The sequence below is a fragment of the Pelecanus crispus genome, chromosome 18, assembly GCF_030463565.1.
Source record: "Pelecanus crispus isolate bPelCri1 chromosome 18, bPelCri1.pri, whole genome shotgun sequence".
Taxonomy (NCBI): Eukaryota; Metazoa; Chordata; class Aves; order Pelecaniformes; family Pelecanidae; genus Pelecanus; species Pelecanus crispus.
Window position 1 is genome coordinate 6,632,644 of NC_134660.1, and position 26,687 is coordinate 6,659,330.

General features: G+C 49.4%; 1 protein-coding gene across 1 annotated transcript in view; it reads right to left on the reverse strand.

Annotated features, from left to right (window-relative positions):
- Positions 1 to 26,687, reverse strand: part of WNT3 (Wnt family member 3) — a 50,227-nt gene that overhangs the window by 735 nt on the left and 22,805 nt on the right. The window contains exons 2-3 of the mRNA XM_075722701.1: positions 10,515 to 10,756; positions 925 to 1,190 (exon numbers count right to left, since the gene is read on the reverse strand). Of these exons, the coding sequence (XP_075578816.1) occupies positions 925 to 1,190; positions 10,515 to 10,756 (508 nt within the window). The remainder of the gene's footprint in view (positions 1 to 924; positions 1,191 to 10,514; positions 10,757 to 26,687) is intronic.

Below are 26,687 nucleotides of genomic sequence, written 5' to 3' on the forward strand. Positions count from 1 at the left end.
ATCCAATCCAATCCAATCCAATCCAATCCAATCCAATCCAATCCAAATCTAGTCCAGTCCTTTCAATGGGGCCCTCCCTGTTGTGTGTGTGCGGACAATCAGAGCCCAGAGAAGCTGAGGGTTGGAGGGTGTCTCTGACACACGTGGATGTGGACGGATCTCCCTGTCCTAGCTTTGCTAGCAACCCTTCATTTTATGCCCCGAGTCTGACAGTCTGCACTAGAAAGTAAATGAAATTGTGAATCTAAGGACATGACCTGCTCTCTTCCCCAGAAACCTCCTGTGTGAAGCAAAATAATCACTGATTTTTGTTAAAATTACTAGAGTTTGGTTTTTTTTTACAGGAAGCTGTCAGTCATTAACACAAGTTGGAGATTCAGGCTTCCGCCCTTCCACCTCTGCCTGCTGTGTTATGGAAAAGCGATATTTAGTGTTTGCTTCAAGCACTGTTTGAAAGGCCTCGCTGTAACACGGTTAAAGCATGCTGGGTTTGCAAATGACCTAGAGCAGGCAGTGGCCCAGGTATCTGCTGACAGCAAGAACGGAATAGAATATTTCAGTTGGAAGGGACTGACAACCGTCATCTCGTCCAAGGAATCACTGGGTGGGACAACGTTACAACGGGGAGCATGCAGGAAGGAGAAGCTTGGGAGGAAAGTCCTCTTCACTGTTGACCTGGGGTCTTGGGCGGTTGAGTTGGGTTTCTACGTGCTGCCTTAGGAGATGTTTGTGCTGGAAGCAAGGCACGTTTTAACTCTTAACCCCTACCCATCTGTTTGTAGAGAGTGGAAATGCTGTGCCCTGGAAAATAATCCTAGAAAGCTCCTGCCCGGGCATTATTGCGGTCCCATTACATCAGGGGGAGCCAGACTGGGCGCTCCATGCAGACATGGACGACCGGCTCTGGGCCCGCTGAGCACTCACCGTCCTGCCGGCCTCGTTGTTGTGTCTGTTCATGGCTGAGCGGGCGTCCGGCCGGTTCTCTCGGGCATCTGCGAATTCCCGGGACACCAGCACGCCAAAGTCGGCATCCTCACTGCATCCTCCCCATTTCCAGCCATCTCCTGGAGGTCCTTTGTGGTGGGAGTCACAGCCGCAGATGGTGGATGTGCCCTCGGCACAGGAGCGGGTTACAGCGAAGGCCACCCCTGCCGACGCAATGGCGTGGACAAAGGCAGACTCTCGTGTGGCTGGGAATAAATAGAGTCCATGGGATTATCAGTCAACGTAACACTTGTTTTCCTTCCCAACCTCCTTCAGCATCATCTAAATCTTGTTAAAAAGCAAAAAGTTATTTTATTAATTTTTTAATGAACGTTTTCTGAATCAGGTGCTGCTGGCATCGCCTTTTGAAGCACGCAGGCAGGAGTAGGTGGGAGAGAAGTGAGAAGTGTGACTCCAGCTCTGTGTATCACAAATGCAGCATTTCCCCCAAATACAATGGATGCAGGATTTGATCCAGCATGGGTGCCAATGGGTGCACAAAATGTCAGTAAGAGCTTGAGGGGCCTCAGAAGAGAGTGACTGGAGTTAATTCCTGGTCTGGAAACCCAGAGAGGGACTCCATGCCTGGAGTTAGTCCAAGGAGAGATGAAGAAGCTCATACACATGCTGAAATGGGGAAAGTTTTCAGATGATACAGGACAGACAATGGCAGAGCAAAGCCTAAGAGCTAGTAATTACTGTTAAATATACCTAGACTAAACAACATGTGACTTTACAGCAATGGAATAAAACCAGCCGAAGGTGCGAAGATAACCTTGAAGTTGCTCATTAATTACTGAACAATCCTGGAGGAAGTCAAAGCAGATGAAACTCAAGCCTCTTCTTTGACTCTAACTATTGGCATGCTCCAGGTACATGTTGAATTTCAGCAGGCCTAAAGGAGCAAAGGTGGAGAAAGTCCTGAAAGCACTGAATGCTGAAGAAAGGGTGAAATAAATTGCCCAGGATGCCTAGGTGGAGTGGGAGCTGGGAACTGGGGCATGTGTGGATTCTCTGTGCCAGGAGAGAGAAAATGTTTCAGCAGAACAAAGATACCTGGGCAGGAGGTGGGGACAAAACAAAATCCACGTGAAGATGCAGATGCAGTGGGTTTGCTGAACTGGAGCATCCCACCTGTGACTTTCAAGCCCTCCCCTTCCCTGGCCATTCTGTGGGGCCCTGACCTGGGCTTTGGAGAGCAGCAGCCAAAATGCACATGGGTATGGGGAAGGCACCAGAAGATGTTTACATGGGCTGGATGTTACAGCTGGGTCTGCGAAGGACAAGGCCAAGCAGGGTGGGTGGGAAACCAGACCAGAGCTGCCTGCTCTGTGCCTGGAGCCTCCAAGCTCACCTCAGAGCTGCTGCTCTTCACCAGGAACCCAAACCTCTCCAGCAGCCCTGCACGCTGCCGTCCCCTCTGCCTGAGCATCGTGGCCCTTCCTGGCTCAGTGGTGGTTGCCGTAAACGCAAAGAACATCTTACTCAGGGTGGGTTGTTCTGGGTAGAAACGACCAAAGCCCCGTATTGAAGTGCCCCCCTGAGATGGCAGCGTGGCTGTTCTGAATAGCACAGCAAAGCAGCAGCTGACATGGAGCCATCAAGACAGATTTTCTCGGCCTGCTACTATCAGAGGAAACTTCCGAGATATTAGAAGCAGATAATGATACTGTGAGAAGACCTAGACGTAGCTTTAGAGGACGCACCAGGAGATGATCTTGTCCACTTAATATGGTGGCATTTTCCTACCGTGAGGTCTGTGAGTGTCATGTTTTTGGGAGTCTTGCACTCTGTCCGTAAGTGGACAATACACTCTCAAATTGAAAGGGTATTTCCTGCATTATGTATCTTGGTATGTTAACTCTTTGGGAGGCCTTTGAAGAAGTGGTGACAGGCTCTGAACTAAGCCGGTCTTTTTGCAGGCGTTCTGACGGATGGCTCTTCCACTGGTTTGAGAGCAGGACAATGGCTAACTTGGAATTTTCAACTCAGATTAAAGCCCAGGCAATTTATGTCCTTTGTTCCTGCGCTCCTACTGACTTTCATCTTCAAGTAGCTTTTAATGGCCCCTGTATTTATTTCATGGTGCTTGCAGAGAGAAGAACTTGCATTTTACTGTGCTCAAAGAGCCGTATTTGTTACGTCTTTCCGTAGGATGTTGTCTATTACACTCAGCCCGGCTGCTCCTCTCTGCGCCTGTTCCTGGGCTTGATTCCTCTATCCAGAAGGGTGAACAGAAGCAAACACTCCCTTCCAGCTGAGGACTGACTGGGGCTGAAGGAGAGCAAGTCCTCCCGCAGCTCAGAACAGCTCAGAGATGTCTCCTGCATTAGGACACAGACTGGCAAGCCCCCCGTGTGTTTCCCTGCTCAGCACAGGGACAGAAACTTTGGTCCCTGGACTTGGAGTCTGGGTTCCTGCAGTAGTGACCTGGCTGTTTGGCTACAGAGCTCTGCTCAGGATGTTTTTAAAGCTTTCTTGGGTTTTTTTGTTTGGGTTTTTTTAATTTTTTTTTTTTTTTTTTTTTTTTTTTTTTTTTTGTAGAGCAGACAGTATTGTACTATTTCTACTCATTTTGAAATCAACGGGAGTTTGACCATTGACTTCAGTAAGGCTGTACCAAATACAGGCTTTCGCAAGCACAGCCAAAATAATATCTCAGTCTCAACGTCCTCCTTAGGGACATCTTTTGGTTCAGAGCCTCTCTGGTCTGCATAAATACAGCACCCTGGTGAATGACACTGGAGTGCTTTAACCCTACATGCCATCTTATGAAGATGGAGACTTTAGGTCTCTAAATTCAGCACAGATGTTGGAGTCAATCCAGCCTCAGGCCCAATGTGCAGGAGAGCAGGGAGGTGCTGAAGGCGGGTGGCCAGGGGCCGCGGTGGCTGGGGTACCGGGTGCCCCTCGGGTGCACTGCGGGACGTGTTTCCAGCTGCCTCGTGGGTGCAGCTTGACTGAATGATCAGGACAGTCGTCAGCGGATGTGGGATAAAGCCAGGATTTTCTGCTGGCTCAGACCAACGATGACCTTGGAGACCACCCTCTCCTTCCAGAGCAGAAGCCATGAACCGTCTTCTCAGCTGCCCCATGCATCCCGCATCTGCTCTTGACTTGTGCCCTGGGGATGCCTTTGCTGCACCGGGTCTTGCTCCTTGGCCTGCCGTCTTCTCTGCGGAGGCGGGGTCTAGCTTCCAAAATCAGGCATCTCAAACTGAGCTAATTTCACCCCATGCAAGCAATCGGAGGAGGCAGCGGGTGGGTATGTGCCAGCTGTGGAAATGCACACCGCTCCTCTGCTGCAGCGTGGGGAACTCGGATCTAGATGCCAAACGTGATCCTGAACCAGGGCTGCTCAGTCCTGTCTTTGCTGGTGGGACCATGCTGTGGTTTTCACTTTCTTTTACTTCAAACTCTTCCCTCCTTGCCCTTCCCACCTCCGATACACCAGCGGAGATCCAGACTCTACCTACCAAGGTTGTTCTTAGGTATCGTTCACCGACCACTTACATGGGGACCACTGGGGGCTGTGGGCCACCGGTTGAAGATCACTGCTCCAACTGGAGTGTTTCAGCCTGACAAAAGCTATTTGGGTGGCCTAAAGCAGATCAGATTAGAGGAGCTAGCGAGCCCTTCTGGCCTCAGACCAGGACAGCTCGGGGGCAGAGGGGGAGGAAACGACCCGCGCTCCTTGCTGACGTGCCTTTGCTTTCCATCCTGGGGGGTGACAAAGCGATGGGCGCAGGATGGAGAGTCGCTGCACGTTTTGTAAGTCTGCAAGTCCCTGTACAGAGCGCGGATGCTGGGATGGGAGCTGAGCTGGGGCTGGCGCCGCCGCGGCCGGGCAGAGGTGCGATGACGCCCCGAGGGGCTGCACCCCTCTCGCAGCTGCCCCCCAGCACCCCCCCGCGCCCCCGCGTCTGCCCGGCGAGCTCTCCGCACGATGCGGGGGGGGAGCGAGCTGCAAAGACAAACGCCTCGCCTTGAAATTCTCTCCTGGGTCTGGGTGAGGAGCCGGGAGAATTTCCCAGAGATGAAATGCAGGAGCAGCGTTCCCAGAACCAGGGGAGGGGCTGGTGAGGGAGGATTAGAGCCGTCTTGACAGTGCACCACTGCGACTGTCTCCCAGCCAGGCCCGTTACCTGCTGGGACACTCAATTTGCCATTGTTCCCGCGGTGTCACACTGTATTACCAGCATAATGCAGAATGTTTCCGCCGGCCAGCGTACCCACGGCACAGAGCACTGGCATTCCCCAGGAGCACCTCGTAGCAACGGGGCAATGTTCCCCTGTCCTGCCGTCACCCTCCAATCCCGCCAGCCCGGCTGGGAAATCCCTATTGATGGCTCTCCCCAGCCCCCCGCCACCGGATCAGAATGGCTAAAGGGCGTGTGAATGCTGCAGCGATTTGAAACGACTGCAGCGCTGGGATGGTATCGCTCGCCCTGCCTCACAGTAGGGGAGGAAGCTTAGCTCTTTCTCATCAGTATAAGCTTATTTTTCTCTCTCCCTCTCTCCTTTCCCTCCCCCTCCCTTTAAGCTGTTGAGTTTATATCAAGACGGCCCCTGATCCCACACACCCCTGTTTAGATGCAAATGACTGCAAGTGTCATGGCTGAGAAAAGCCATGGGTTATCTTGGTGCGGGTCTGCCTTTTCACAGCTCGTGTCAGGGGCTTAGCTGAACACACAAGGACCTCCAAAGGCAGCCCGGGCCCAGCTGCCTTTTCTGCACCTGGCCCCGCTGCCGTCACGCTCCTCGCAGCCACGCACGGCGAGGTGCTGCCGGCAAGAGGCTTGAGCGTGGCCAGGGTGGAGGAGGACCTTTCTGGAGAACCGGGGGCACCTTCCCGGCGAGGGAGAGGGAGCAAAGGGCAGCCGTGCTGCGAGGAGGCAGGGGAAGAGTGGCCTCCCCCATTGCTCAAGACGTGGGGAAAGGGATGAGCTTGCTAAGGCTCCTGCCAAACTCTTCTGCAGATCCAGTCCTGCCCGCTGCTCAGAGACCTCTTCTCCGTCCTAGGCGTCGGTCTCCAGATGCCTGTGGGGCGTTCCTCCCTCGTGCACTCACAACCAGCTCTTTCTGGGCAATGTACTTTAACCAAAATCCCAGACTTTATCACTAATGCGGAGAATGGTAATTGCTCGCTCCCCCGGAGTAGCAGTAAGTCACCTGGCTGTTGGCTCAACCTTGGCTTTGGGGTAGGACTTGCCTGGAAGAGACATTGTCTTTTAATAAAAACTGACCTTATTTTAAAAAGAAAAGGGAGGGAGAAGAGAGAGGGGGGGAAGCAGGTTTTTCTTCCCTCCTTGTCCCAGACTGCACACCTGCAGTATAAATCATTTTGGAGGATTTGCTTGTAAAAACATGATCGTACCCCACATTCTGGGGTTGGTTTTTGGTTTTGTTTTGTTTTGTTTTTCATAGCTCAGGTTAGAAAAAAAGACATGCAAAAAAGAAAACTTGCAGGAGGATAATCCGTGGCCCTAGGAAACCAAAGACTTGCCAGCTGCGGTTGCCACACGTTTTATGGCAAAGACCTCGTGAGTCTGAGTTTTGGGTAGGGCACATGGGAGGAAATTGGGTCAGGCTCGGCAGAGCCCTTAGCCAGGGCTGGTGTTCAGCAGCCCCCAGATGGGAGCACTTCAGTCCCCCGGGGGTTTCGCTGTGCCGAATTTGCTGTTTATTGCTTTGCTGCGAGCGTGAAACCACGCAAGAGACTGAGAGGAGAGATTATAGTTGTATGGTGAAGCTGGGAAGAGAAGTGAGATGGGGATGTGACGGGGGCTGTGGGAGGGCCTGGGGGCAGGAATCCCTTGGGCTACTTCGGGGAGGGATGCCCTGTGCTCCCACGCTGGCAGCAGCCCGCCAAGCCTGGAGGATGTGCCCGGAAGGAAGAACCAAGAAAGGCTCGATCGCGTGTGCCGTGAGCGGGTCTGCGCAGCCGAGCCACAGCAAACGGCGCTCTCGTTTTCCCACATTACATTGCTCTTAAACTAAGCTCTGCTTGAATGGAAGCAACCGTGATTAACGTTTTTGCAGCTCCTTTAAAATGAAATTATCCTCAATTTCTTTTCAAGCTGTATTAGAAATGATTTTCCATGCTATTGTAGTGAGAAATACACCTTTGAAGTTTTTTCCAAAATAGCTTCAATCTACCTAAGGGAGTAGTAGGTGAGATTAACCTAAATGTCACTCTTTGATACTTAGGGGTGATTTCATCCAGGTAGTTATCATAGCTTAAATACTGGCTATTTTGGGCTTAGTACTTAATGCCTGTTGGCCTAATGCAGTAGTGATTGTCATCTTAGTTTGAGTCTTGCTATTAATTAATGATTCTTAGTTTGTGGGGTTGCACCCCTCCATGTGTCCTGGAAGCCAGCGAGAAGTGAACACAGCAACAGCTGCCACAGATGCTCAGGGCTTGGCCAGATGTAAAACACGCAGCCAGCAACAATCTCGGATATCAGCTCCAGGTTACGGGCTCAAAACTCTTGATTTCTGTTGTCACCGCATCTAAGGAAGATAGGACAACAGCCTGGGAGAAGGCGATGCCGTGAAGGCAGCAGCAGTGTCCAGCAACCCTATCCACAGCTCCCTCGGCAGGGACGAGCAGTGTTGGTCCCCAGATTCATCACAGCTACCGAGATCTACCGGGGCAGGACAAAAGCCTTTTTATTGCCAACGTTACCTCTTCCTTCGGCTGAGAAAGCAGTGGCTGAAAAGGTTATGCTTTTCTCTGCGACTGTTCCTGCTGCAAACCCTGGGAATCGCAAGGGATTTCCTAGTGTTACCGGTTGCTACACAGACGAAATGAGCCCCATCCCGTCTCCGTTCATTAATTCTCAAGGCAGCAGGGAAAAGACAGCGTGTTTAAAAAATGTAAATAATAACCACAATCAAATGGGTTGTACTTTGATGTATTGTTATTTGCAGATGATACTGTTTATTTTTAACTGTTCTACTTACAGGTTAGTGAGACATGAGGATAAATACATTTTTCAATCTAATTGCCTCGCAATACTGTCTAGGAGACTATTGATGCATCACAGTTTGATCGGGAAAGCTGTATAACAAATGTGCCTAATAATTTTTCTCCATCTGTCAGAAGAGTTTCAGAGCTATGGGTGATATTTTACGTTGTCAGCTTGGAGTGCACGGAGATGTTGAGGCATGTCCACATGTGAGGTTTTGCTCTAGTCCCTGCAGCTGAAAGAATCTTAAAATATTCTTCATAAATTCAAAGTTCAGTTTGCTCATTATGGGGAGGATGGTTCAAATCCAATTTTTAAGTGCTTTCATGCTGACGGAAATGGTGGTGAGAGATTTTCAGTGCCTGAATGCTATAAGAGTTCTTTCATAACGTGTTTAAAATTTTTATGATAGTTTTTTATGGTAGTTTTTAAGAAAATTAAAACTTTCTGATCTTCTAAGTGCTGAAGTTTAGGACATGCTTTTATTAGGAAGCAAGTTATAGTGTGGCAAGCCTTGGTAACAAGTTATTTGATGGTAAATACAGCAGCTACCCCAAAATACATCCTGGCAAAACAGAGGGAAAATGAATCTCATGGTCCTATTAGCACTCTAAAATGACTTTACAATCCTGATTTCTGCAAAGAATCGCACTTTAACCCAAATGTGTCATTTTCACTGAAATACACTGCTGATGTTTCAGGAAACTCTACCATTATTGGAAGGCTGAAGCTTGAAAAAAAATATCGTGAACTGTTTACATGCAGAATATTATAGCTTTGTAAGAAATATTCACTGGGGGGTATGCACGCTCCAGGACGCTATTGGGAAATAGTCCGATGTCCTAGCTTTCAACCCTAATTTCACCAATTTCTTAAAGGCTGTACCGTAAGATTCCTATTTCCAAAGCATCACTGGAAAGAGTAATTTCTTTTTCAATAAACAGACTTCATTGGACTGCAGAGACTCAGTGTGTGTCGATACCAATGAAGCTGGAAATGGGTTTGGTTGCATTTATGAAGCTGTGAAAGCAAGGCGTTACCTGCAGACGTCCCTTGTGCTAAACTTGGCATGGAGTCAGTGAAAGGCACGTGGTGGACACCATGGCTTTCATTCTGCCCTTCTTGCATTTGACCAGCTGCCTTCGGAAAGTCATTTCTAGTTGGATCCTAATAGGCAGGATCCTGGTAAGGCAGAGTCCTGTGAACTTGCAAACGTGCAGCCCCTTGTCCCTGGAAATGGGGAAGAAGACATAACGAGAAACCTCCTGGAGGTCCTCAAACCTGGAGGTGGCATGGACAGTGCAGGTGTGTTTGGAGTCAGGCAGTGCTTTGGAACAGCTGAGTCCCCACGGTCTGCAGGCTCTTGGGGAAGGGGAAGAGAAGGCAATGCCCTGGACCAGCTGCTGCTCCGAGCAGGCAGTGCTTCACTTCCACCCAGAGGAGCTCAGTGCACCAAATCTTCAGGGAAGGTTGCTCCAGAAGGAGCAAAGCCGCAGCCATGAGCTGGCCCTGGTGACTTCCATGTATCATTCCCTTTTGTCATCAGTGCCAACATACAAAGTCATGGGGTGGGATAGAGGGGAGGGGAGTTTTTTATCCACCATACGGTTCAGTTTCATGGGAATACTTTTTAATCTAAGGTCTTGGTTTGCTAACTGGACATCTGAGATGTGAGATAGGTTATCTGCCACCAAAGTCCTCCAGCACCTCCTTTCAGGCCGTATTTGGCTACAGGCTAGGGTTACAGACAGCCCCAGCTGTCTTGGGGCCCAACATCTCACTTTTCTCAGTAATGCCCAGGCTATGATCTCATTGGGAATCCCAACTTTATTGTACCTCATCAATGTGCTTCCAGTGTGCCTGACCCATGCCAGTGCGTCTAGAAAGGTGGCCTTTCAGGAGGAGGTGATAAAGACGAGCAAGCACATGTGTTTGGAGAGAGGAGCGGGAAAATATGTTTATTCTCCCCTTTTTGTTCCCAGCTCTGGCTGTTTTGGGCTCATCTGTGAAAAGATATGTTGAAATCCCAACTAAACTTGGACAGGATTTCAACCATGGCTTCGCAGTGGCAGGGGAAAATCCTACCCACTGGCCTCCTGGGATAGACAGTGCATGCTGTAAAGGACCTGTCTTGACCCCAAGGAACTTGACCACAATCCCTCTTCGTGAATTTTCCTGTGGGTCTGCTGGACCCTGTTGTTTGGATGTGCTACCTACCCTGGGCAGGGAGGATGGACCCCCTGATTCCAGGGCATGTAAGCATGCATAGGGCTAGACCTTCCCCTTCCTATACTGAAGAGCTCTCTCCTACTGAGAGCTCCTGGGATGGGAACAGACCCTTCCCTCATTACCCCTCTTGATGTAACACAGAAAAAAAAATGGAAAAAAGAAATTGGAGAAATTAGGGTTGAAAGCTAGGACATCAGACTCTTTCCCCAATGTTTTTTCCTGTAGGACATTCATGGCGTGGGGTGTCCAAAAGCCAAGCGAAGATGTGACAGCTCTACCCACCCTGACAAACTCATTCCCCCGCAGCCCCCTGGCTTCGCTGTTTACCTTTGTCCAGGACCGGCCCGAAGATGGCCAGGCTGTCATCGATGGTGGTGCAGTTCCAGCGGCGGCCCCGGAACTGGTGCTGGCACTCCTGGATACCCAGCTTCACGCCCTCGGCCACGCTGGGCATGATCTCAATGTAGTTGCGGCAGAAGCGGAGCTGCTTGGGGACGAGGCCGGGGATGGAGCCGCAGAGGATGGGCTGTGACCCCAGGGAGCTGTACTGCTGACCTAATGCAAGGGACCTGCAAGGGACAGAGGACAACGTGAGGGTTGGGGAACCAGCTGGCACTGCTGGTCCTGCCCCCATGACCATCCCAGGGGGAATTTGATAAGCCAAGGTGAACCAATAGTTCAGGGAGACAATGTACTGAAAAAGAGGGATTTCATAAGAAAACAAGAGACTTCCTACTGAATAGCAGTGATGTGATCGTCACACCTGAAGATACCTTGGTCCTTTGTGGGCACAGAGGGAGGGACTCGGCTCCCTACATGGAGGCACCTTAGAGCTGTTCAGTGTACTCCCAAATAGCTGGGACATCCCCATGGGGCTGGTGGATGTGACAAAGGACATGCAAGGAGCTGTATCTGGGGGAGCAGCACCTGGAGGCTGGGGAATGCCCTGGGGTGTCTCAGCTTTTAGGAGACACTGATGTGAGAGTTCCTGAACTGTGGCCAAGGCGGGAAGTGTCCTGTCCAATGCCAAGTTCATCAGCAAAGGGATTGCCATTTACTGGAGAGGGGCTGCTCTGGGGTCAGGCATGTCAATGCCATGCGTCCCAGGCTGTCTTGACACCTGTGCGGATGGTGCCAGCAGAGACTGAACCACCACAGTTCCACCCTGATGGACATCAGCCTCTAGCTGCAACTGTGGGTCAGGCAGATGTGCTGGTACCTGGTGAAGGTGCAGATTTGAGAGGCCCTTTTCCTACCGGTACAAGGACCTGTCATTTGCCCAGCATGAAATACGTGGGTCAAATCGCTTATTTGGCCAGAAATTGTCACTGAAAGATGAAGACACATATTTGCTCTAAGAAGCCCTGAGATCCCTGCTATTACAGACAAGCAAGGATAGTCCTGCAGCTGCTGCCTTGCTCAGGACCCAGAGCACCCTGCAGTGTCCCTCCAGAACATGTGGTCAAATCTGTGAATGAGCAGCCAGTTCTGTAACAGAGCAGATGTGATGAACTCAGTTGTTTCCAGTGCAGAAACCTCACAGCCCAGGTACTAGCATAGGCAAATATTAAAGAGCTTTGAATTAGTATGTCCATATTTCTCTTGTACTAGGGAGTCCACAGTTGGGCACAGGACTCGAGATGAGGTCTCACCAGTGCTGAGTAAAGAGGAAGGATGTCCTCTCTCTGCCTGCTGGTGAGGCTTTTCCTTGTGCAGCCCTAATGGCACATTGCTTCTTCACGTTCAAATTTTTGTCCACCAGCACCCCCAGGTCTTTTTCTGTATGCTGCTTTGTAGCTGGTCGGACCCCAGCCATTACGAGTGCATGGGGTTGATTTCTCCTCAGGATATTTCTCTCCAGGTCCCTTGGTTGAATTGCATGATCTTCCTGTCTGCCCATTGCCCAGCCTTTAGAGGTCCCTTTGAATGGCAGCTTAACCACCTGGGGTATCAACCACCTCTCCCAGTGTTGTGTATTTCCCTAAACCACTTGGCCACACCTGAAGATTGCACATGAGCTAATCAGTCATTTTGTAGTCATTGGTTAATCCAAGTTGGAGGAGACTTCAGGAGGTCTTTAGTCCCACCTCCTGCTCACAGCAGGGCCAGTTTCCAAGTGAGATTAGGTTTCTCAGGGCTTTGTCCTTCTAGAATTTGAAAACCTCCAAGGACAGAGATGCCATTGCCTTATGGGACCTGTGGTTGACCATCCTTGTCCTCAACTGCTCATCCAGAAGTCTCAGGCTGGATGCTGAGCTGACAGCAGTAATTGGTTGAATTACTAATGACTGTAGGGTGTAAAGGGAATCCTAGGGGATCTGCCCAAGAGAGACATCTCTGCTGAAGACACTGAATGAGAAGACCTGACTCCCACCCTATCTGGGAAGTGCATGCCTCTCATCCCGGCCCCAGTGCTGTCTTCTGCCACAGCTCTCTGCTCAACCACCTCTCAGACCTGTTTCTCTTGCACCTCTCTGCCCACCTACCCAGCAGTGGGACAGCTGCCCAAGACTTCAGGACCAGAGCACTGCATGCAATGTTTTGACTCCATCTCCCACACCCTTGGATGGGACACGCACAAGAGGGGCAACCAGATATGGTTGGGAGGCCACACAGTGCAATGGGCAGCACACTAGGACTGGTTCCCAGAGCTGCTTTGTGCTTCCAGCTCCCACCAAGTGCAATCTGATGGGGGGGAGCTCAGCACTGCTGGGAAGACTGGTCAGCTCCAAGCAACAGTTGTGAACAACCTTGACTTCATTCTCCATCCAGCAGGGCCAGCAACGTGGGGAACAGGCAGGAGGGCATGTTGTGTTTCTCTGGACACCCACTCTGGCAGACAGAATCCAGTCTCAGGGCGGGTGGCACGCTGTGAGATGCTTTCTCCTGCCTGGGTTTGCACAGTGGTGGAAATGAAGTTCATATTCAGTGTCAGAGTTTGCAAGGATGTGCCTGCAGCAGGAGGGTTGACCATGAGCTCCACACCATGTCATGCCTGCAGGTTAATTGTGCCATAGCTCACCAGTGTAAAACCTGTCCCAATTTTTTATCTGGATGAGCAGCTCAGTCGCTCAGGGAGCCTGCAGAAAGCAGCAGTGGCCTCGAGCAAGTAAAAGTTGGGGAATTCCTGGGAGGATCCATCCTCCCATTCAAGCACAGACTTGGTCAAATCCCTTCTTTAAACCCCTGAGCCATCTCACAACAGACTTTCCTGCCTGGAAGACCCGACCGGAGGTGTGCAGTCAGTTTTGGTCCATCTGTTTTGAGGTTGGAGTTGTGATCTGTTGCATGAGAGAGGCCCCTCAGGAGGCTGGAGGCTGCTCTTGGTTGTATGTGGTCACACACCCAGCTGGTGAAGTTGCTTACCTACGTACAGAAATCCATCTGATTTTGATAAGCCATTCCAAGCTTTCCCACCTTCTCCTTTTCTTCCTCTTTTGCAAATTCTCCATCATTTCCTGAGTGTCTGCTCTTAGTTTTCTTTGTTGATGATTACCGAGAGCACCTTCTTGCCAGTCATCACCTAATTTTCATTTTTGATCTCATGTCAATGAACTTATGATTCCCCCACTGCTGATCCTTCTTAGGCAGATACAAAAAGTCTCATTGCTCTTGGCCCATCATCCCCATCTGTCCAGAAGTCCTGGGAAGACACACTGGTCAGGGCGCTGTGGCTAGGGTGCTGCAGCTCTGCTTTGACCTCCTGGGTCCCATGGACTGACGATTTCTCTATATAGTGGCTGAGATGGGAAGGTGAAACAAAACCTATTTGAAATCCAGATCTGAGATCCCAGGGGCACATCCTGGCTCTGGGTGGCTCTAACGCAGAAGTCGCGTGAGCTTATGGGGAGGAAGCAAATACATTAGGAGAGGAAGTATCACAGGGTGAATTTGGGATAGGCGGAGGACATGGACAATTTGCACAAAACACAAATCCAAGGCTGCCAACTGCAGGAGCAAAAGACTCCACACTTTCCCATCTTTCTTTCAATGCTATTGTCCTTCCTTGGTGCCTGAGCCTACGTTTCTTTTCTACATTTCACGTCACAGGGAAATACCCATTTTGTACTGCTGCTCCACTGCTCCCAGCTTTACCCGCAGAAGGCTACAGACACATTTTCCCAGCGTCAACTTGCACACTCAAGGGCAGGAGCCATAAAAGCCAGACAGCTCTGCTTGGCCGGGAGACTCCCTTTCATCGCTGCGTGTACAAGTGTGAGCGGACAGATGTGCGCATAAAGGTAGGCTTTTGTGTGTGTGCGTGTGAGCGCAGTGCCCAACACAAGGAGCGTGAGTGCCTATGGCAAACGCACAGGAAATCCCTTTTCTCTTTCTCTGCTTAATCCCTTAAGTCTCTCAGAAGTCCTGACACTGTCTGTCAGGCCAGTGACTCCTTTTGTTCCCATCTGATAGTGCTAGACATAGCAGACCCGTGGATCCAGCAGTCTCGAGTTGACTCTCCATGGTTCCCATTGGTCTGGGATGAGCTTTTGAAGCCCTGGGAGTAACTGGTCTTGTGCAGATTCTCTTTCCACAGATTGCCGGCGGGTGCATCCTTGATGAGGTGACTCATGTCTTCGCATTGCCTCAGCATGGAAGGCACTCGGCCCACCCTCTCAACTTCACCCTTCCTACAGAGATGGCCAGCAAACTCATCTTCTTCTATTACGGCCACTGGTTAGAAAGACACAAGGTGTCAAGAGAAATTAGACCTAGTAGTATTTGGAAGGAGCAGGATTTGGTCAGATTAGAACTGTGCCAAAACATTTGAAAAGGAGTTTTTAGGATGAACACTAAGAAAGATTTCCTGCCAGTGACAGCAAAAGCTGCTAGGACATTTCTTCTTTGCTCTCTGCAGAAGACTGGAAGCTGCATTGCTCGGAGCACTCAGGACTGGGCTGCACAGTGCACCATGGGCTGCCCATCCGGGTTTTACCAGCCAGAGACAAACCTTGCTGAGCTGCTCCTCCTGTGGAGCTGGGGGATTGAAAGTTTCCCTGGGGGTGATGCCTTGCTTGGCTGCTGTCTGGCAAGAAAGCAGCTTCTTGGAAAGAGGTTTCTCTGTCCACTGCTGTGTGTGCAGGGCATGGTGAGGGCTGACCCAAAGGGTTAGCTCACACATTTCACATTCCAGTTTCATGATGAAAAAAAAGGAAAGTGAAGTGCCAGGAGGGGACCAGCTTCCTGGGAAACAATCTGGCATGGCCACCCCTTTCTCTTCTGCAATCTCATAAACTCGTTGCCATCTTCAATGAATCCTGGAAGCCCAGCTGGACGGACAGAAACCTAGGTTTTTCCTGGCTGAGCTCTGGAAAATATTGACATTTGTGTGAGGACTGTATTCCAACCTCCAACGAGCTCCAAAGTGGGGCAGCATCTGTGCTTGCTGTGACTGCCTGAGGTCAGTGTTGCAGCTTTTTACTTGAAATGCAGGGAGAAAATTTCTGGGATGCGCTGCTAAGGGAGTGTTTTCTAGCTCTAAACTCAGCAGCTGAAAGCAGAGGAATCTGAAAAGCGATTTTTCTTTTTTCCCACTGTACCGAGGACACCACCAGCCCTGTGGCCGGCTGGGCAGGAAGCTCTGGGCTGTGGAGCTGCTTGTCTCCAAGGGTGCGTCTTGTGCCATGGAGAGGGAGACTCCCCACATTGCAACTCTTCCTTGCCTCTCCCAAGGGATCTCCCACATAAATGTAAACATGCTATAGGGATCCTGTACACCACTGTGCCATTTCCCTTGACAAAATTGTTAGAAAGAGCTTATGTTTTCATCCCTGGAGCCCCCAGCACACCTGGCGATCCATGCAGAAATACATGGCTGTGAGCATTGCACGGAGGATGCAGGTGGTGATGACTCCAGTGATGAAGGGAGGTCACAGCAACCACTGTGCCTACAGGAGATGTAGGTCAGTAAGTACCACGTGCTCACAGACTCAGATTTCCTTTGGCTCCCTCCTGCCCCAGAGCCAGAGCAGACCTGGCCTAAGAGCCAGCTCCCTTCAGGGCTCTGCTGTGTGAGTGCTGGGGGGCCACGACACTGTCACCTTCTCCCTTTGTCTCAGCATCAATTAAGTAACAACTACTTTTCCTTGATGCTTTGAGAGCCACGTCTAGCAACACTCCTTGAGGGCTCCAAGGACCTGGTAGAAATGAGGCTCTTTTAAACCATGATATTTCCTCCCACAGCAGCTCAGGTCACTGCAGCATAATGTTAACAAGGCAAGCGTCTGTCCTGCTTGTGCCCTCTAACATCTTCTCAATGCCCCAGATCGATCCCTGCAAGTCTTATAATGCACTAGAAAAACTACGAATCAGCAGGAGAAAACCAGATCACAGTTCAGATCTCGTTTGCCACCCGCTGTCTTGGAGAAAAACTTTCTCTGCCTGGAGGGTTTTTCATTGTACTATTTTTAGACATATTTGGCATTTTCCAATTCTGGGCCATGTTCTGCTTAAAATGGACAATTGTACCGGCTGGCATCCCACTGTTTTACAGTGCTGAGTGGCCCAGGGTTGATACATTGAAATGCACATTGGGAGCCAGGAGTTTTCATGCTGGCTCTTTCTCTTTATTTAGTGCTGTATGAGCCCTTCCCAGCTCCCACAAATTTTGCCCTTTCCCCCTGCCTAGCAGAGGCATCATCACACACTTGGTTTTCAGGTAAGTAAAGAGCTGTGCAAAACCGCTGCAAGCAGAGGTGCATGATGAATACAAATCTTCCAGCTGGAGAGCCAGACCCTGTTTGTTTTGTTGTGGTACATTTTGAACTGTCTAGCTCAGCCTGATGCAATGTTCAAAGTGTTTTTACCAAGTGGCAGACGTTTGTCTTAAGCTCAGAGATCACGAATCTCACCCCAATTTCGACAGAGATATCCTTATAAGCAAACAAGTGCCTCCAGCTGCTAACTCTGTTCTGCTGTCTGACCTTTGAGGGGGTATTATATATGGTATAATATTAATATCTTTTAATTCTCGTAATTTGCTGAGTGCAGTCCTTTGTGAACAGGGCAAGACACAAATTCTTGGGTTTGTCTGAAGATCAAGAGCAGCAAGAAGGAAATTTTTGCAAGTCAAAGCATGCAATGTATATGCACATATGAGCTTGAGAAATGCCAGGTCTTGACTGAATATGGAGAACAGACAAAAAGATGACAGAATTCAAACAAGGAACATTGCAGTTTACTAGGGAACTGAATAGTTTTAATGAATCCCATGCCTTTGCTCATAAATCACCCACTATTTAATCTCCACTGAACATGTCTTGCATTTTGAGCTTTTCTGTAGAGTGGGCACTTGTGCCCCTGGTATGAGATATTGCCATTACCCCAGACTCTCCACCAAACTTTGCAATCATTGATGGGCTCTGCAAAACAGATGGAAATTTTTTTTTTTTTGTAAAAAAGAGGTTCAGCTGCCTAAGCATTAGAGGCTGATCCCCCAGAGAAGGGCAAGTCCCATGGGCATGAGCACGGATGTAGGGTTTTTCTGTATTACTGCCCTGGAAAGTCTCTGTAGACTTTATACACCAGTGTGATGTGACCTCTTGAACCAGAGAGCTTTTTTCCCAGCTGGTGTGTTTGAAAATTACCGTATTAAATAGTGTGTATGAATTGCATGATCTGCACAAAATTCAGCAGCCCACAAGACCAGATTCTATCCAATTAAAAGTCTCCCTTAATTTAGTCACACCTAAGGGCTACAAACATTTCTAAAACCTTCACAAAGGCAAAAGTTTTCCTAGGAATCACTCCCAAACCTGTGGCTGCTTAGAAATAGGTTAAGCATCCCTCTGAGAGCTCTCCCAAGGGGACGTCTCAGGGTATTTATATCCCTCTAGGTCCTGGGTAATTTTTATTTATTGTTCATGCAACACAGTAGTGCCTCTCTATGATTTGTCTCCTACCTACAACTGTAGAGCCCTGTTGGAGCAACCTCTTCTAGGAGGATTTAATCCTTCCTCCAAGCACCACAGGACAGAGACATTCCCAGTGGTGGGTCAGTGCCCCATGGGAGGATCTGTTTAATATCTTTATCAGTGATCTGGAGGAGGGGATCGAGTGCACCCTCAGTAAGTTTGCAGAAAACACCAATTTGGGCAGGAGCGTTGATCTGCTTGAGAGTAGCAAGGCTCTACAGAGTGATCTGGACAGCCTGGATCGATGGGCCAAGGCCAATTGTATGAGGTTCAAGAAGGCCAAGTGCCAGGTCCTGCACTTGGGTCACAACAACCCCATGCAACGCTACAGCCTTGGGGAAGAGTGGCTGGAAAGCTGCCCAGCAGAAAAGGACCTGGGGGTGTTGGTCAATAGGCAGTTGAACATGAGCCAGCAGCGTGCCCAGGAGGCCAAGAAGGCCAACAGCATCCTGGCTTGTCTCAGGAATGGTGTGGCCAGCAGGAGCAGGGAGGTGATTGTGCCCCTGTGCTCGGCGCTGGTGAGGCCGCACCTGGAATGCTGTGTCCAGTTTTGGGCCCCTCACTCCAAGAAAGACATTGGGGTGCTGGAGCGTGTCCAGAGAAGGGCAACAAAGCTGGTGAAGGGTCTGGAGCACAGGGCTGGTGGGGAGCGGCTGAGGGAGCTGGGGGTGTTTAGTCTGGAGAAGAGGAGGCTGAGGGGAGACCTCATCGCTCTCTACAACTGCCTGAAAGGAGGGGGCAGTGAGGTGGGGGTCAGTCTTCTCCCAAGTAACAAGCAATAGGACAAGAAGAAATGGTGTTAAGTTGAGCCAGGGGAGGTTTAGATTGAATATTAGGAAAAATTTCTTCAGTGAAAGGGTGGACAAGCATTGGAACAGGGTATCCAGGGAAGTGGTTGAGTCACCATCCCTGGAGGTATTTAAATGACATGTAGATGTGGTGCTTAGGGACATGGTTTAGTGGTTGGACTTGACGATCCTAAAGGTCTTTTCCAACCTAAATGATTCTATGATTCTATGATCTTGCAAATACCAGGGATGGTCAGCCCATGTTGTTCAGGGGCACATAGCATAAGCTGGTTAGAAATTTGGCGACTTGCTCCATTCACAGAGAAATGTTGATTATTTCCAGAAGAAGACAAGGAGAAAGCACTGAATTATGTGATCCTCTGACCAGCATACAAGGGCTGGACGGCATATACCCTGCCTATAATCCCAGCTGAAGGGAGAGGTGCCATTAATACATGTGCTTTTATTTTGAGACATCAGAAAGATGATTTCTCAGATATTGCTAAAAAATGAGTGCTGCAAAGAAACGCTAAAGAGAAGGCTGCTTAGGGTCTGAGGAATTAGAGGGAGGAGCTAGTGTTGTTTCATTTTAGCCACCAATTAACACTGACGTTGAAGTAGCTATTGAAACACATCCCAGGCTAAATCTACATTAAGTCAAATGAAAAGCCCTGTATCTGCGCACAGGGGAAACTGTTCTTTGTTAACAAAGATTTTTTTCATGTTGGCTGGACACCAAATGCTCTGTTTACTCTGGAGAGATAATCTCATTGCCCTATGACCTATCGCTCAACTGTACTGCAGGTAAGGAGGCAGCAAAGCTCAATAAAGCCACTCTTACAGATGATGGTGCACCACCAAATAACACCTGTCAACGGGCACTAGTTTAGGAGCTCTCAAAGTGGGGCAAAGTACAACTGTTTCACTGAAGAAGGAATTGCAAGCCCTCTGGCTGCTGTCTGTGAATCCTGCACTGTGCAGCATATGAGCAAGTTGGTGCTGAAGTCTGTAGCGGTTGATTGACTCTGAATTAATTCCTGGGCTTGCATCCTCCCTATCAACTGTGTTGTTTGGAAATGGTGTCAGAATAATATAATATATTCTGCAAGAGGTGAATGGATCAGGTCCTGCTAAGTATGAAGAACTGTCAAATCACAGAGAGGCACCAGTGAAGTGGTGACTGTCATCCGCTGATGTTATGTTCAATGGCAAACTGAATTTGGGAAAGCCTGGACTGCAGGACTTCAGCTCAAGCCCCTGGGATCTGCTGATAGAGACAGAGGAGGACAAACAAACTCTTCAGTCTGGTCTGGGGTCCTAGGAGCTACTACCACTGCTTGGGAAGTGAAGCAGCGCGTAATGGATGGGGAAGAGTGGTTGTAAGCAACACTTGTGTCACAAAAATTGCCTCAAGGTCTTCTGAGATTGGCAGTTCAAGCAGACAAGAAAAGAACAGGACTGGGCAGGCAGCAGCCGCCAAAGAGAGATGGAGTGTGCAATTCCTCTGACCGCATGTGGGGGTCTGCCTGGCTGAAGGGGGCTGAATACCAGGCCTGACTGTAGACATGCAAAGTTTGCGGAGGCAGATTGCCCTGCTCTCCTGAGCTGGTGGATTTGCAGCTGCTGGCAGTGGTCGTATGGCCATCTGGAAAGTCCTCGCTAAATTGCCTCCTCCTCAGCTGTTGGAAAAAGGAAAGAGTGAGGTTCTCCCTGCATTGAACAGGTCTGGACCACTCAAAGCTGAACGGTGATCTCAGCCCCACAGCTCGGTTAGTGATGCCAATGCCAGGGCTGGCCATGCCAGCCTCCGGGAAGTAGAGAGGCCAATTTCTTCAAGGTCCCTGAGATGAGGGTCCCCAGCCAGTTTCCTAAGGGCTCAACAAGCCTTGTCCCAGATTGTTGCTAACGGAGCGTTGAAGCAGGGTGGTGAGTCTGGCAGAGACGCTGCAGCAGGAAAATGAACAAGGTGCCTGTGAGTGGATGGACGGCAGAGAAGGCAAGAAGAGGCTTGCCCTGTAGACAGACTGGCAGAGGCTGGATTACTTTGAGCTCTGAGCATTTAATCCCAGGGAGACATGAATGGAAAGGTTAATGGATGCAGCAATATGGCAAAAAGGGAAAGCCAGAGAAGGAAAAAGCTGGGATGATGCTCCAGGAAGCATCAAGGCGAACGCTGGAAGGAGGCAGCTGGGGAGGAGCTTGCCCTGCTCAGTGTGGGTGAGCATCTGTGAGTGTTTGCACTCATGGGAATATTAGCCATCACTTTATGTATTTCTCACTCCATGATTTCAACCATTAAAAAAATTGCCATGGATTCCCAATAACAAAGCATCCCTCCCAAAGAGGGCCATCCTGTTTGTGTTTTATCTTCTTCCTCCACTCTAACAAAAAAGTCACTGTTGTCAGCGGGATGTGGTTTCCCTCATTCTCTTTATAAAGTGCATCCAGATTCTGCAGGTTTAATGAAGCTTAGGGGCATACAGGCATGCAAGGGAGATGCATCACTCAAGCCCCAAATATTCGTTCAGGGCTTATATCATGAGATGGTTTCTTAGCTGAAAGAAGGAGTTACACATGGATGGTGTGGTCATTTTTTTCAATGTCTAAACCCCAAATGTGTTTTCTTCAATATCCCTCTCACCTGCCACGTAATCTGCGTCATATTTACCATCTGAAATGCCTGAATTTTGCAGATAATGTCCGCTGCTACTCACATGGTAGGAGGGTGCTAATCCCCAAATTCTGTCTGCTGGACTGATTCTCACAGGCAGTCACAGGGTGCTTGCACCAGTACCAGGCTGAGTCCACATGTGTTGAGCAGCACCAGGGTCCTCTTCCACTGAACGCATTTAGGTTGGGATCAGTGCATGGTACATGAGAGATGCCTGGCTGAATTCCACCTCTGCCAAGGAGATGCAAACTTCAGTGTCTGAGGGCCATGTCCCAGTGGTGGAACAGTAAATCTGGGGCAGGACCACCTCCTTCTAAAGTTGCTTCCAAGCATGCAGGCTTTGGGAACCGGGTGTTTTCCCCACTGAACGCTGGTCTGCTCTACCTATGAGGTTAGGACTCTTGTTCACACTCATGTTCCCTCTCTCAGGCTAAGGAGCCATCTTTGGTAGGAAGAACTGACTTACTGCCACTCCATAATGTCCATCTAGATCACCTCCAAATCTGGGACTTGGCTCTGAGTGAGCACTGGCCTATGTGGCTCCTGGATATGATAAACCAGTTGTCCTGGGTCAGGCCTGAACGAAAAGGTGTTGTAGGAAGCCCTGTGCTCTGAAGCTGCTGAAACAGGCACAGAGGGAGGCAAAGAGGACTGACCTCCTTGATGCACAGCACCCCGGGGAGCCCCACTCTGGCAGGTACAGGAGGAGGCAATGGCCTGCAATCAGAGCAGGTGCAGAGAGTGGTTGAGCTCTTGCTCAAAGATTCAGTGAGTTTTGGGGCTGAGAAGGAGAAAAGCAAGTGCAGAAAAGAAGATGTCCAGCTGCAAAGGGTGTCCTCATCACTGTGGTGAAAATGGTTCACCTCTTCCAGGGTTAAAAACCTCACAGCTGCTGCTGTTTCTGATCCCACAACCATTCGTGATCCACAGGTCTCCAAAACCATCAGGTTTCCATGCTAATGTGACCCTGTCCAAGAAAACTGTGTTACCCACTGCCTGGCTGTGCTAAGCAATGCTCAGTGTAGCTTCTCCAGCACGTCACCAACAAGATCTTCCCTGCTCCACAGAGCCCTAACCTCACACCACTAAAATGTTTTTTAACCTCTTGATTAAATTATGTGAATTTTTTTTTGGCCATTTTTTTCCTAGTACAGGTTCACTCATAGTTCCTAATGGTGAAATGGCTGAACATGCCTAGTTTGAACCCAAATCAGTGGTTGCTGTCAACAGCGACAAGGCAAACCACTTACTGGGCTATGTCAGTGTGGGGTCAGCACATCAAGGGAAGTTATCGTCTGCTCTCTTCTTGGTGTTGGTGACTCTGAACTGGGAACTGCATCCAGTTTTAGGTCCACTAGTGAACAGGGATGTATAGAAAGTGGACAGTGTCCAAAAGATGCGACCATGATGGTCAGGGGTTGAGAGGCTGTGGTGTGCCAGGAGAGGTGGAGGGAGCTGGGCTGCTTTAGTATGCAGGAAAGGAGGCTGAGGGGTGTCTAACAACAACCTGCAAAATTTGTGGGGCAGTTGCAAATGTGATGGAGCCAAACTCTTCCCAGTGGTACCGGATGATATAACAAGGGGCAACAACTAGAAGCGGGGCTTGGAAGTTCACACTGGGCATTAGGAAAAATTCCCTTGTTGGGAGTTTTCCTCCATCCATGGGATTTTGTGGGGTTCAGCCCCTGCTGCCCTGGGATGGTGCTGGGGTTGGCTCTGCTCCAGGGAAGGTTGGACTACAGACCCATAAGGGTGCCTTCCCACCAGCACTGCTGTGACTTGGCGTAACAGGCTCTGATTTGGGGGCAGAAGGGGAAGCATCCGTCCCCTTGGTGGCACAACTGTCATCTCTGGCAGTGATGCAAGAGTATGCTGGCAGAGGCTGCCTGAGGAGGACAGGGCACAACCTGGGACTGATGAGGACGATGATGGGAGAGCACAGATACTGGAGGAATTGGTGAAGGCTGCAACCCCCTGTACCTCAACACCTAAACAGACACAAGCTGATGAATAACTCTAAAATAATTACAGCATGATCGTGCTTTGGGTCAGCATTTCAGTGATACCTGCCTGTTCCCTGAGTTTGCTGCAAGGCAAACTAGTAGACTGCATTTTGACAAGTAGAAAACAATCTCAGTTTTACACATGCATGAGAGCTGTTGCTGGTTGGATGCAGAAAAGTCACACGCTAGCTTATTTGCAGAGTCTTGTTCATGTCTTGTGCCCTCTGATGGGCTGGAGATGGCAACTGTCATCTGTGAGAAGCATCCTTCTTCAGACAGGACCATGGAAAATTGACATCCAGCCCTGAAATATGCAGGATGCTGCAATTAACCTGAGTGTGGCTGAATTTCAGTGATGCCATTTGTGCGCTACTTGGTCTGCCTGGCAGGGACGGTGAGGTCTGTGGGCCCTGGGAGGGATTGGTGCCTCACAGGGATTGCTGCCAGAAGAGTTTAAGTCTTCGATGTGAACGATTTTAAGAAAATGCAAATATTGCCAGTACAAACAGGTCCAGACTAAGACCAGAAGTGGCTTTGGCAGATGAAGGTTCATCTGGGTGATGAGATGGGCGCAAGGGCCAGGACATGTTGGGTGCTGTTACCAATGTCAGAGTTTCAGAAAACATTGATTTCTTTAGCTTTCCTCCTAACCTGAGTGTGGCTGGCACCGAACTGATGGGACCTCCTGTTCTCCCTGTCAGTGGGACCAGGTTCACTTCTCCACTTTAAACTCCAGGTGGCTATGACGCAGACTTCCTGGGTAACTGGTGGAGAAAAGCAGGCACTGATGGGGCACAGTTAATCTAGTCCATGTAGAGTTACTGTAGGGGAGATGTATCACACTCCAGAAAAGCTCCACTGAGTCCACAGAGAATTAGGGAAGGACTTCTCACATGAGGTCCGATAAACCTGTCCTTGAGTCCCAGACAGTGCAAGGCACATGGGCTTTACTGGGTGAAGGCCAGCTACAGAGAAGAATGACCAAGGGCAGACCTCCAAGGTCTGACTGAGGGCAGAAGGTTTGTGGTGAGGTTTTTGCCACATGAACTGAATTCAGTCTCGGTTTTTTTATTCAATTTTTTTTTCCTTATCTCCTTTTGTCCTGTAGGTGTGGCATGAGCTGCACTCCTATGTATGAATTTACCACCATCACCCACATCCCTGCATCCACTCTGCCACTATTTTGCACAGTCTTTACAGTACTGGTTGCAGCTGGGCTGCAATAAAATAAAATAGGATGTCTCACCTGCCCTCCCTACACAAGACCCAGGTGTTCCCTCTGCCACTGATTCTAGTTTTGGTTTTGCTGAGTTAGTGTTCTGATGATTTAGCAAGTCAAATTGTTTTTGGCTTTGATCAAAAGAGGTGCCAGACCTGACACAAGTGAATGGGTGGGGGAGTGCTTGGCAGGGAGGAAGGACCAGGTGCTGGCAAAGGGAAGAGAGATGGAGCAGTAGGTCTGCCCCTTTATGAGAGGGGTAAACTGCTAGACTGGCTTTGCTGTATCAGGTACCCTAGGTGGAAATCAGCTGAGTTTGGCTGAAGAAATGTAAACCCCCTAGAGGACACCTAATCCAAACTGCAGTATTCATCTCTTACTGCAATTGTATTTGGAACGTGGGAAGCTCAGGAATACCTATTGAAAGGAAAAAGATAGTGAAGGATGCCAAAGGATAACGTTCTTCAAGAACAATCTTATTATTGGTGGTCACCACCTGGCCGTGGCTGCCCAGCTGCCTTCTGTGGCACTCCGCTTTCCCCTGGTCAGGACAATACCTCTCTTTTCCCCCAGTACCGAGGCAGGAGGTAGGATGAACTAAGATAAGTTGCCAGCTCCAAGATGGGTTGTGAGCTAGAAACAGGCTCTAAGGCATCATGGCTCCCTGGTGCTGACCGAACCCATGGGCAGCAGCCCAGGGACACTGCTGGTGCCTGGCTTGCAGCTTTCCCAACCAACACCCTTTTTGATATGTCTGTTGGCATAAGAGCATCTACTCAGGACTGCAGTGTAAATGTACTATTGGGGCACGTCAAAGCCTGGCCACAAGTGTGACTTCTCTACCAGCAGACGGCTCATGTAACAGCTGCGCAGCGCTTTAATGAAGCTCGTGTAGGCTGTGAGTCATAGCCATCTACAATGGTATCTCCATGAGAATGCAACCATTTCCTTTGACATTCAGCAAAGTTAAATAAGACATCCAAGGGGAAAGAGGACAGTGTCATGTTTATGAAATTGGATTACTCAGCTCCCAGGCTCTGAGGGTTGCCTACAGCTTTCCTCCTGGACATATTAAGGATGGTTTTGTACTTCTGTTGCCTTCATCGAGTTCTGGCCAAGTGTGTGCTGTCTTATCCAGTCAATCCAGCCATTACTGCAGAAACTGGAGTGTTTTAAGCCTCCTCCTTGTTATAAATAGGATGTTAAACATGGAAAGGGGACAAAAGAGCAATAGCAGTGAGCTGAGGCAGTGGCTTATGTTGACAGTTTGATTAGTCTATTGGAAAGACTTCTGAGAGATTATTTAGTTACAGTGAGAAGAAGGGGAAGATTAAGACTTTCTGTCCAGCAGAAGAGGGCAAGACAATGGCTGGTGAGTGGGAATTCAGACCAGCAAAATGCAAAGGCACAAGTTTCAAAGAAAAAGACAAGTGTCCAACATTTGTTGCAGATTCTCTAACACTGAGTGTCTTCAAATCCAGCCTGTGCTTTTCTGAAAAGAACTGTTTGAGCCTATACAAATTAATTCCTCACCCTTAGGTTGAAAGGATCAAATTCAGTGGTTGCAGTGCACAGCCCTGCCTGGCTTTGCAAGGAGGATTTTTTCCCCCTGTCCTCTGGATTCATGAAGAAGGGGACCCCATATGGTCTGTGTCTTGCAGTGATTTCTGCCATAATGGTCCACTGCATATATTGATAATGGCTGCACTGACAGAGGCAGCAAAAGGGGGAGGATGTGCTTGGGCAAGGTTAGAGGAGCTTGGATCCAGCTGTGGTGTAAGGGGGGCTTCTGGGGAATCACTATTCCTTATTTCCTCTCTAAACAAATGTTAACTCCTCTATTAGCATTTGGTAAGATGCCCTTAAATTATCAGGTGATACACGTGGAAGGACATAGGAGTACTGT